The sequence below is a fragment of the Erinaceus europaeus genome, chromosome 4 (genome assembly GCF_950295315.1).
Source record: "Erinaceus europaeus chromosome 4, mEriEur2.1, whole genome shotgun sequence".
NCBI classification, from domain to species: Eukaryota; Metazoa; Chordata; class Mammalia; order Eulipotyphla; family Erinaceidae; genus Erinaceus; species Erinaceus europaeus.
The window spans coordinates 119,856,542-119,869,227 of NC_080165.1; the positions used below are offsets into that span (position 1 = coordinate 119,856,542).

The 12,686-nt window shown below is 37.1% G+C and overlaps 1 protein-coding gene across 2 annotated transcripts in view; it reads right to left on the minus strand.

Moving 5' to 3' along the window:
* ENPP3 (ectonucleotide pyrophosphatase/phosphodiesterase 3) overlaps nt 1–12,686 on the minus strand; it is a 101,281-nt gene that overhangs the window by 24,296 nt on the left and 64,299 nt on the right. For both annotated transcript variants that reach the window (XM_016193737.2, XM_060190443.1), the window contains exons 15-18: nt 11,665–11,752; nt 9,503–9,681; nt 8,794–8,845; nt 5,824–5,978 (exon numbers count right to left, since the gene is read on the minus strand). In XM_016193737.2, the coding sequence (XP_016049223.2) occupies nt 5,824–5,978; nt 8,794–8,845; nt 9,503–9,681; nt 11,665–11,752 (474 nt within the window). The remainder of the gene's footprint in view (nt 1–5,823; nt 5,979–8,793; nt 8,846–9,502; nt 9,682–11,664; nt 11,753–12,686) is intronic.

The following is a 12,686-nucleotide window of genomic DNA, read 5'->3' on the forward strand; positions in this document are numbered from 1 at the left end:
AATTCTAAAGGTAAGTAATCAATTAAGCATAAGCAACATATCAAAATGTCTTTCCCCACTTACTTTAACCCAGGAAGTTCCTGGGTAATGCTGACCATCAAAACAAGTAAAGCAAGAAATAAGAAAAAAATTGTATTTGATATAGATTAGTTCTCACCATTTATTTCATTCTCGTGATGGAAGACAATGTAAAAGTAAAAATATATAGTCTTCCAAATATATAATATAATGAATATCTCTGAATAACCAGGTTTATTTACTTGGCATAAACAGACATATAAAAATGATATAAAGTGAAAGAACAAGGGGCTGGGCGGTGGTGCACTCTGTTAAGCACACATTTCACCATGTGCAAGCATCTGGGTTCTAGCCCTTGCTTCCCATCTGTAGGGGAAGGCTTCACAAGCTGTGAAGCAGGTCTGCACGTGTCTCTCCCCTTCTTCTATCTCAAACTCCTCTCTCAATTTCTCTCTGTCTTAGCTAATCAGAGTTGGATAGAAAAAAGGGGGGAGGGGTTAGATATATCCCGGGAGTGTTGTATTCATAGTGTTGGTACAGAATGATAACCCTGGTGGCAATAAAAAATACAATGCTCTGAGTTAAGCGCACATAGTAAGACACACAAGAAACTGTGCAAGGAGCCCAGTTTGAGCCCCTGGCTCCCCACTTGTGTGTGTGGGGGGGGGGGGCGGGGGGGGGTAGGCTCCGCTCCACAAGCGGTGAAGCAGGTTTGCAGATCTTTAACTTTCTCTCTCCCTCTCTATCTCTTTCTTCTCTCTCAATTTCTCTCTGCCCTATTCAATAAAATGGAAAAAAAAAATGGTCTCCTGGAGCAGGGAATTCGTAGTGCAGGAATACATAATACTGAGTCCCAGCGATAACCCTAGAGGCAAAATAAATAATTAAAATGAAAGAACAAGGAGTATTAAAATTTAGATGTTTCCTATAAAACATCTTGATTATTTTACTGTAAAACTTCAGATTTAGTTAAATATACAATACACAAAAATAGCCATAGATAACATTTTCCATAATGTAAGGAAAATGAACTGTTTGTATCCAACATAAGTGAGTCAAGGTTTGGAACAACAGGATGTGGCCTCTCTTATAAAGGCAAGATTATTTCATAGGCAGCCCTCTGGAAGCATGGAGTGGAAGAAGAGTCACATGATTTCTGACTTGTGGGCTCTTGAGAGAAGATGTAGTGAACCACGACTTCACCACCCCCACAACCTCCAGACCCCCAACCATACACACACAGGCTTCAGTGTTGTGCCTGGCAAACGCTAGAAGTGTTGTCCCTTACCCACCCCCATCCCTAGACTTTCTTGGAGTTTCTAAGGGCAGGGAACCGAAAATCCAGAAAACAATAAATAGATTCAAAATTGAGACTCAAATCTGAACTCCTTAGCTCTCAAAAGGATGAGAACAACTAGAAAAGATGCTTTCATTTCTTGTCTGGCATGGGAACAAAATAGTACTGAACAGGCAGTAAAATTATTTTTATTGAAATTATAGACACAGTTCTTTGACATTGATGCAAAAACAACATTATATTTATTTGAAGATGGCTTGTTATTATATTATTTTGTAATAAAGATAATCACTATAAAAATTTAAAATTAGTTTTTGGTAATGTCTATTTTCTACAGAGAAAAAGATCTTTTGTAGCTCAAAAACTCTTTTTGCAATGTACAACTATGTTCCTAGCTCTTACTCACAAAGTATGACTAGCTCAAGTTTTATGATATTAGAAATAACAAGCATTAGAAACAAAAGGCATTTATAAAAACTCAATGATACAGAAAAAGAGGTCAACGGACTAGTGGTGGCAGGATTCTGGATCTTAGTGGTAGAGATAGTATGGTAATACAATTTTGGAAAAGTGTAAAACTGTACTCCCAAAGTACCTAAAACTCTTGTGAGCCTACATTACCTCAATTCAAACAAGAGGAAAAAATTAATACTACGGTAGATATATGTGTATATAAATATAGAGAGGCAGCTCCCAATGTGTACTTGATTTCCTTCTCTGAAAATGCCATATTTCATAGTAAGTTTCTGAAATGTATTATATATAATGATCATAAGGTTTTCCTTTATTTACAATTTTTCACCTAGCAACAGAAACTATAAGATTCTGATCAAACAGTGGTTTTGAAGCTGTTGTTAGGAGAACATGACTTTAAGTTACAAATACTTCTTCAGAACTCTTCTGAGATAATAACAGCAACAAAAAATTAGCAAACCCACCAAAACCAGAGACAAACAACAAAGGCACAGAACTTGAAGGTACGAACCAATTAAGTCTATGCTCTTGAAAGTACTAAATTCTGAGTTTTCAGAGTTGATTTACAACATTTCTATGTGAATCTCAAAACATCTTTGTATGTAACTTTCTTGAACCACAACACACTAGCTGAGTAATTTTTGAATTAGAAAGTAGAAAATTGCTAGAATTCCATTCTGTCACACACATACACAAGGCATTCTGTAGGATCGATGAAAGGACAGGAACTTTTGATAACAAAGAAGCTTGTTTTAAAACAATAACAAAAAAGAATTGTACTAAACTCAGTCTGAACTCACTTTGCCTTTGGTTTCCACCAAAGTTCATATAAATCAACAATGAGAGAAAGCAGAAGAAAATAATGAAAACAAAATTTCACCTTAACTTTATACTAGTAGTACCTGGAATTTACAAAGTAAAGAATTAAACAGTAAGACTGGCCTTGAATATACTGCCCCTCTCAAACACAGCAACAAAATAGAAATTATGTCAAGGGATTAGAAATTTCATATTATTGTTTCATAGCATATTTCATAGTGCCTAGAAGAAAATCTATACATATTAAGAAAATGATGTTGCTATTTATTATACTAAAAAATAACTTGGGTAACTTCATAAAAATTTGCCTCCACTGGGAAATGACATTAGTGCTCTCCTAGCCCTAAGCACAATTAAACCATTGTCAGCAGCAGAGTTAAGTTTTCTGAATACACAGAGGCCTGATTAGTAGTGTGGAAAAATATGCTTATTTTTCCTCCCAAAATCTTGAAGAACAATACATATACTGAAAACAATCACTTCCTTTTCATAAAACAACAAAAGTGGCTTTTCTGTATGCATAGGAAGAAAAACTTAATCTTTATCATCAGAGTCTTTGAACTTTAAATACAAATACCTTCTCTACGAAAAAGGTTTCCTGATTATTTAGGTACTCTTCTGGTTGAAAATACTATTGATATTTGTTCTTTTTTTAAAAAAAATGTTTATTTTTTATTTTTATGTTTATTTATATTCCCTTTTGTTACTCTTGGTTTTTTTTATTGTTGTTGTAAGTTACTATTGTTATTAAGGTCGTCACTGTTGGATAGGACAGAGAAAAGTGGAGAGAGGACGGGAAGACAGAGAGGGGGAAAAAAAGACAGACACCTGCAGACCTGCTTCACTGCTTGTGAAGTAACTCATCTGCAGGTGGGGAGCCAGCACTCGAACTGGGATCCTTACGCTGGCCCTTGCGCTTTGCGCCATGTGCGCTTAACCCACTGCGCTACCGCCCAACTCCCAATATTTGTTCTTGAGACTTTAAAAATAACTACCAGCCTGTTCGAGCCCCCACCTACAAGGGAGTCGCTTCACAGGTGGTGAAGCAAGTCTGCAGGTGTCTATCTTTCTCTCCCCTTTTCTGTCTCCCCTCCTCTCTCGATTTCTCTCTGTCCTATCCAACGACAGCAACAACAACAATAATAATAATAACCACAACAATGATCAAACAACAAGGGCAACAAAACCCCTTTTGTTGGTAATGGTCTCCAGGAGCAATGGATTTGTGGTGCAGGCACCAAGCCCCGGCAATAACCCTGGAGGCAAAAAAAGAGAGAGAGAGAAAGAAAACAAACAAAAAAAAAACTACCAGATGGCTTCATTCATATGTGGAATCTATAGATCTGAACTTGCCAAAAAATTAAAAAAAAAAAAAAAAACAGAAGGAAGCAAACTGTTTGCAAGATTTGTGAGAACTATGGTTGGAGGGTAGGCTGTGATGGATATGATATGGAACAATAGTTTTTTTTAATCATTATTTATTGGATAGAGACAGCCAGAAATTGAGAGGGTAGGGGGAGCGAGAGAGGGAGAGATAAACAGAGACACCTGCAGCACTGCTTCACCACTTGTACAACTTTCCCCTCGCAGGTGGGGATCAAAGGCTTGAACCCTGGTTCTTGCACACTATAGTGCTCTTTGCTAGGTACGCCACTCCCCAGCCCCTGGTGTAGAATTATACATTGTAATTTTATAATCTTGCAACAAACTATAAAAAACAAAAATTAGTTTTAAAAAGATTTTTAAATAATTATTGGTGTTAATTAATCATTTCATAACACACACACACTTATTTGGCAACCTATTGTCCTTGGATTACATTAAATAAAACCATCCCTGCTGTGAAGGAGTATATGGACTGATTTTTCAGAGATTTTTATTTGATTTATATTTCCCTGATTACCAGTAAGGTTCAATTGCTTGGTTCAAACCCTGGGGCTATTTATTAAGTAAGAAGCTTGTCATCCTCTGTTTAATGGTAGATATTTATTAGTTATTCAAAATTTTAATTGCTATTTATTCTGGAAACTCATCACTTTTTAAAATATTTATTTATTCCTTTTGTTGCCATTGTTGTTTTATTGTTGTAGTTATTATTGTTGTTGTTATTGGATAGGACAGAGAGAAATGGAGAGAGGAGGGGAAAACAGGGGGAGAGAAAGATAGCCACCTGTAGACCTGCTTCACTGCCTGTGAGGCAACTCCTCTGAAGGTGGGGAGCTGGGGGCTGGAACCAGGATCCTTAGCTGGTCCTCTTGCTTTGTGCCACCTGCACTTAACCCGCTGCACTACCGCCCAACTCCCAACTCATCACTTTTTATATGCAGTGCAAATATATTGCCCTATCCATGACTTGGATCTTTTTATCATTCATTACTGTAGTCAAGTGAGTCAATTTTCTTTAAAAATTTGTTGCTGCTATTCCTGTGTTGTAAAACCCTTCTCCATCCTAAGGTCATAAAGATATTCACAAAGAAGAATATGGATTTGCTGTTCATCCTTCTCTCTATAAATCCACTGAAAATTTAGTTTTCTATGTGGCATGAAGTAGGGATCGAATATCATTTTTCTTATGGCAGCTAATAACCCTAGTGTCATTTATTGAACAGGAAATTGCCAGCTAGTGGACAGTGAGGAAGAGTTGAGCAACTGGATTATTAGTCTGAATGTGGAAAGATCTGTGGCATACCACACCTATACATATAAATCTATCTTTAACTCTCATTCTGACAGAATCAAAGGATTGCCTTTTATTCAAAATACACATCAGGTGGAAAATTTCCAAGTATTCAAGTAAACACAAAACCCTTTATAGTCCAGTTATCATTATCTTCTAGGTATTCTCACTATATACAATGGAAATACTAAGTGTAACAGTAAGCCTCTGAATTTCCCTTTGAATCTCTTTGAAATATCACTCTTTACCAACTTTACCACTTGGTCAATTGCACTGTAAACATTTTCTGATTTCTCCAAGAAAACACAGTATATTCTAACATTACACACACATACACACACACACACATACACACACACACACACACACACACACACACACACACACAACCTAAAAGTTCCTTTAGGTAACATCTGGGGCACTATTTTACTAGAGATAGGCCAATAATACCTTTTGAAATCTGTATTAAAAATAAAATTGCACTTCTTAGAAATCACTACACATTTTTTCCCACGAATCAATGGACACAGGAACTTACTGGTTTAAGGACTGTATATGAGACCCACATGGGCATGCTGATAGCTTTCACAAATCCACTGATGTAGTCCCTATGATAGAGGAGACAGTGTTCTTTGTTTTTCTGCATCATCCTGGGTCTTCCAAAGGGCAAATTCAGTTTCTCTGTTGCACTTACTAAAATAAAAGTAACGTAAAATAAAAAAAAAAATGTTTGTGAAATTAGAAATACATCTGTAGATAGTAACTACCAATATTTGATGACTTGTTTGCCACATACTTAGATCAGTTTCTGTTTTACATATTTAATCTCTTTCAATTCTTACAATATGCTCATGCAGATATTATTATTCCATTCTACAGATTACGAAACTACAATCTAAAAATTACAGAAAAAAAGCCTCAAGATAAGAAGCACAAGCTTTATAACAAAGATGATATCTATGCACATAGTAGTCATAGGAAAGATAGTATTATTTCACAAAAGTATGTACTAATGTGTTTGTTTACTTTTGCTTGTCTGCCATTAAAAGCTGAAAATCTCTTAATTGATGGGGGGAGCATGTAGTGGCATACCTGCTTAAGTGCACATATTGCCATGCACAAGGACCAGGGTTCAAGCCCCCAGAACCCATCTGCAGGGGGAAAGATCTATAAGTGGTGAATCAGTGCCGCAGGTGACTCTCTGTCTTTCTCTCCCTGCCTCTTAATTTCTCTCTGTTCTATCAGATGTAATAAATAAATAAACAATAAAGTTGAAAGAAAAATCTCTTATTGATGGTTTAAAAACCTGCAGGGCATTTATGCCATGGAAGAGCACTCAGCAGGTTATAAAAAGGTTGTCAAAACAAACTACATACATTTATTGAACTTTTACTGTGTTCTAGACACTAAGTGCACACATATCTGCACACTGATTGAACAACACAGCTCTCTAAAGCATGTGTCTCCAACTTGTTAATGATAAAGTAAGTCTAACAAATTTAAGTCAAGGACACTTAAAATATAACAATAATAATACAGTGATAAGTCAAAAACTATTCTAATTTTTTCCACAGATAAACTCTCTTAATCTTCCTAACTACGCGAAGTGAGTAACATGATAGATGAAGGCAAAGGTTAAGTGTTTTGGCTCAGATAACAAGCTAGGAAGCAGGAAAGCTAGAATTACAAACTCAGGGAGTTTGGTCTGCTCATATCTGAGAAAGGAAATAGATCACTATGGATGAAACATAGGTATGCTAAAGAATTTGTTACATTTCTGATGCCATTGTAACTATCCCATGCTTATTATTATCATTAAATTTGGTTTTGTTCTTTTTTTTTCTTCTGTATATTAGCAATAACACTTTATGTTCAAACATCCCTTCGAAATAAATTATGGAAAATTTTCCAAAGGAAACATTATGTTTTACTAGATCTAAATGTTAAAACATATCTTTTGATAATTGTCCAAGACAAGGTAGATGGTTTTGTCATTTTTGATAGCTGCATAGTATCTCATTGTATATTTCTTTTTTTTTAATTTTTTAAAAAATATTTATTTTATTTATTTATTCCCTTTGTTGCCCTTGTTGTTTTATTGTTGTAGTTATTATTGTTGTTGTCATTGTTGAATAGGACAGAGAGAAATGGAGAGAGGAGGGGAAGACAGAGAGGAGGAGAGAAAGATAGACACCTGCAGACCTGCTTCACTGCCTGTGAAGCAACTCCCCTACAGGTGGGGAGCCGGGGCTTGAACCGGGATCCTTATGCCGGTCCTTGTGCTTTGTGCCACCTGCGCTTAACCCGCTGTGCTACAGCCCGACTCGCCATTGTGTATTTCTACCACAGCTTTCCTAACCACTCATCTTTCATTGGGCATCTGGGTTGATTCCAAGTTTGGAATATTACAAATTGTGCTGCTATGAACAAAATTGCATATAGGTCTCTTTGGCTAAGTATCTTTGTTTCCTTCGGATATATTCTATGACTGTCAGATCATAGGATAGGTCTGTTTTTAGCAATCTGATGAGTCTCCAGACTGTTTCCCATAGGGGGTTGAACCAATTTACATTCCCATCGGCAACGCAGGAGAGTTCATTTCCCCCCCCGAGGCTCTCCAATAGTTGGTGTTTCTGTCTTTTCTAATGTATGCCATTCTCACAGGTGTAAAATGACATCTCAGGGTTGTCTTTATTTGTATTTATAGGCGGAATGCAAGCAAGAACAGTAAGGGAAAACATAAGGTGAAATTTGGACTAGATGTGGCATACTGCATCAAAGCAAAGGACTCAGGGAAAGGAGGGGGAAATGGGATAAAGAGGCTCTCAGGTCCTGGTGCATGATGGTAGGATACGAACTATGTTGGGGAAGAGAGTATCTTGTAGACACCTATTATGAGGAGATGAGAGGTTGCATCTATGTGTGAACAACTGCACTGTAAAGCACTAACTCCCTCAATAAAGTGTGTGGGGGATATATTTTTCTTTTTTAAATATTTATTTATTCCCTTTTGTTGCCCTTGATGTTTTATTGTTGTAGTTATTGATGTTGTCGTTGTTGGATAGGACAGAGAGAAATGCAGAGAGGAGGGGAAAGACAGAGAGAGGGAGAGAAAGATAGACACCTGCAGACCTGCTTCACTGCTTGTGAAGCGACTCCCCTGCATGTGGGGAGCCCGGGGCTCAAACCGGGATCCTTATACTGGTCCTTTTGCTTTGTGCCACCTGAGCTTAACCCACTGCACTACCGCTGTACTCCCTATTTTCCTTTTTTTAATCTTTATTTATTTATTTGATAGAGACAGCCAGAAATTGAGAGTGCAGGGGGTGATAGAAAAGGAGAGAGACAGAGAGACACAGAGACACCTACAGCCCTGCTTCACCACTCACAAAGCTTTCCCCCTGCAGGTGGGGACCGGGGCTCAAACCCGGGTCCTTGCGCACTGTAACGTGCGCTCAACCAGGTGCCACCACCCGGCCCCAAGAAATATATATTTTTATTAACTTACTTTGATCTGAAGTGAGATTTAGCCTTTGATTCACATGTTCTACAGCAGTATCCTATAAGATAACATGGGGTAAATAGGACGTATATAAAATAGTAATAATATGTTTTAAAAGGTGGTCCAGGATCATTTTACAAATGTTTTATTGCTGAAAAAGGAAGCCAGGTCAACTGGAGTTTATATTCCAATTCTAACAGTTGGAGATACAGTAATACAACTGCCTACTAGCATTGTCTGATGGAGATTCTTTACTGCTACTCAAAGCAGCACCTTCTACTTTGATTATTGGAATTCCTGCTGAGCAGACTCCAAAGCACCAACCCTAATGGGTGTATCTAATGTTAGATCCCAAGTCTAGAACCCACTCTTTCTGCTCTAAATAGCCAAGCATGACTACTTGATTCATGAACCACAAAGAGGAATGGATTTTGAAGGGAAATGATCAAATATGTTCCAAGATTCTGTTTTGAGTCACTAAGGATAATTAATACACAATAGAACCAATTCTTTCTACAGAGTGATTTCCAGTTTGGAAGCCATAGGCATGTAAGTTGTCTCACAATGTATCTGACATTTCTGGATACTGTTCTATACAACACAATCATTTACAGAGTAAATGTCTAGGCTAGAACACAAACTTGGTTATCAACTACCCTGGCTATAGAGTAGTTTTCCTCTTTACATTCATAATAGATATATAGTTATTACTTACATTTTGTAATTCCTGACACACACATCCTAGATTATCTGGTGGCAATGAAACAGTAAAACCACAAACAGAGGACTTTGAGACTTCTTGTGCATGTGCTGGCTTATAGAAAGGGTTCTTTAGAAGGTGGTTCAAACTACCATGAGTACCATTGTTTGGTGCTGGTTGAATGCGTAGAAGATCTGTTTTAAAAAAGTAAGTTCAAAATAATGTCAAATTGGAAAAGAAAAATGGCCATTAATGACATGAGAGTAAATAAACATGTAGTGTTTACTTCCTTTAATAAATTCTGCTTTAAGAGGCCTGGTGTGGTGCAGCCCATAAGAAAAACAAGTTACCATGTGGGAGGACTGGGTTCCTGCATGGGAGCAGCTTCATAAACAGTGAAGCAGGCCGTATATCTCTTTATCTCTCCCCACCACTATCCCTATTCCTTTTCTTTTTTCCTTCCTTCCCTCCCTCCCTTCTTCCTTCTTTCTGATTTAACAGGACAGAATGAAATTGAAGGGGGAAGGGCAGAGAGGGAGAAAGACACCTGCAGACCTGCTTCACTGCTCATAAAGCATGCCCTCTGCAGGTCCTCATGCATGATAACATGAATGCTCAACCAGATGCTCCACGGCCCAGCCTCCACCGTCATCTTTTTAGAGGCCTGCTGAGTAGTGCCAAATAGATGTCTCCTAGAATTGAAACCCTGTCTGGTTTCTTCTAAGCCTGCTCAAGAGATCGGTAACCCTGACTATAAACTCAGTCTTGCTGTCTCTAAGACTTGGTGATGCATTGCAGCAAAGAAAAGGACTTTAAGGAAAGAATGGAGAAGGGAGGTAGAGAGTGTGTTGAGTTCTTGGTGCATGATGGTAGAACAAGACCTCAGTTGAGGGTGAGAGTGTTTTGGAGTCACCTATCACAGAGAGATGAGAAATTGTATCCATGTGTCAAAAAAATTGTTCTGTGATCCATTAACCCCTCAACAAAATGATTAACAACAACAGCAAAAAGACTTTGTGAGAACTATGGTGGTTATTCTTGGAAAGGAGGCACAGAACTTTGGTGGTGGATGTTGTGTGGAATTATACCTCTGTAATCATTTAACCTTATAACCTATTATTAAATCACTAATAAATATAAGCTCTTATCTTTGGAACCAAGAACTGAAGTTGTAAAAACTGTGCTACATTATTTTAAGATGCATACTTTTTTTTTTATCTCTAAGTCAAATTCAATTACTACAAGTTAGTGACAAAATTAAAAGGAAAAAATTGAACTTATTTATGCATGAATTCCTAAAGCTATAGATGAAGTTGCAACCTACCCATTGCCTTGACTTAGGTGAATGTTAATACAATGGCTCAAAGCAAACAGGTAAGCAGAAAAGTAGATTGCCTAAAACTCTAGTTCTTTAAGGCTTTTAAATCAGAGGTGGTGTGGAAAAAAAGAATTTTAACATTGTTCTAAATACTTATCAATATAAGATCATCTGACCAACTCTTTATTACATAATTTTTCTCTTTGCAATTAAAAAAAACCAAAAGCCTGTGATTTTAGTTAGTTTTTTTTCTATACTTTGAAGTGTTGGAAACAGAATCTTATTTACCTTGGTTTTTATGTAAATTAGCTAGTCACATAATCACTAACAGAAAAGCTGATATTCTGTGATCAAATATTTATCACTACTAGAGAACAAAATTCAATCTCTGGCAAGTAATTTTCCTCATTTTTTTCTACTTTCAGTTTTCTTAGTGATGATCATCAGCCTATGGGATTTAATTTTTCACTGATTTAAAAAATAACCTGATTTTAAATATTTTATGTTCATTTTGCTGTTGAATTTATTTATTTATTTTCACTTTATTTATTATTATTTTTTTCCTTTAGGGTTATCTCTGGGGCTTGGTACAGACATTATAAATCCACTGCTCCTTTTTCTCCATTTTATTTGATAGGACAGAGAGAAATTAAGAGGGGAGGAAAGAGAGAGAAATTGAGAGGGAGAGAGACAGAAAGAAAGACACCTACATACCTGCTTCATCAGTTGTGAAGTGACACCCCCCACCTTGCAGGTGGGGAGCAAGGGCCCGAACCCAGGTCCTTGTGCTTAGTATTATATGCTTAACTAGGTGTACAAACACCCATTCACACTGTTGAATTTATGTAGGCATACTTACCACATAATAGGTTATAGATTTCAATATTTTCAAATGGCTCAGTTTCAGTCTTCTCTATAAAGCTGGGTCCATGTGCCAAAAATATAGCCTAGGCAGTAGTAGTTACACTGTTACTAGATGCCACTAAATTTTAGAACTGATATTAGAACAGACAGAAGTATTCTTCTACAACTGGTCTTCTATTTACTCTTTAAGTCCCTGCTAGTACTTCTTTTTTGATCTGAAATTGATTTTTAAATAATTTTCAATTTTCACGTGTGATTGTGCAAATACCAATTAAATATAATTTATACTGTTTTTACTTTTATTGCCATTTGGCTCTACCCACCTCATGCCAACAGACTAGGAATATATAAACAACTGACAATCAATGCCAGCACCATCCTGTATCTGGACAATATAAGATATAAATTCATCATCTTAAGTCAGAAACAAAAGGATGAATATGGGATGATCTCACTCATAGACATAAGTTGAAAAACAAGATCAGAAGGGAAAACACAAAGCAGAACCTGGACTGGAGTTGGTGTATCGCACCAAAGAAAAAGACTCTGGGGTGGGTGGGGTGGGGAGGGCTCAGGTCTCTGAATATGATGGCAGAGAAGGACCTAGTGGGGGTTGAACTGTTACCTAGAAAACTGGGAAATGTTATGCATGTACAAACTATTGTATTTTACAGTCGATTGTAAACTATTAACCCCCAATAAAGAAATTTTAAAAAATTCATCAGCTAATGCCATACATTATTTTCACATTCCTTTCTTTTTTTAATTATTTATTTATTTGATAGGTTAGAGAAATTGAAAGGGAAGGGGAGATAGGGAGCAAGAAAGAGAGACACATGATCACTGCTTCACTGGGGGACTAGGGGCTTGAACTTTGTTCACAGTAATATGTACACTCAGCAGGGTGTGTTACCACCCTGTGGCTTTTCTTTCCTTTTCCTTTCTCCTCCTCCTCCTTCTCCTCTTCTCTCCCCTACCCCCTTTTTCTTCTTTCTAGAGCACTGCTCAACTCTGGCT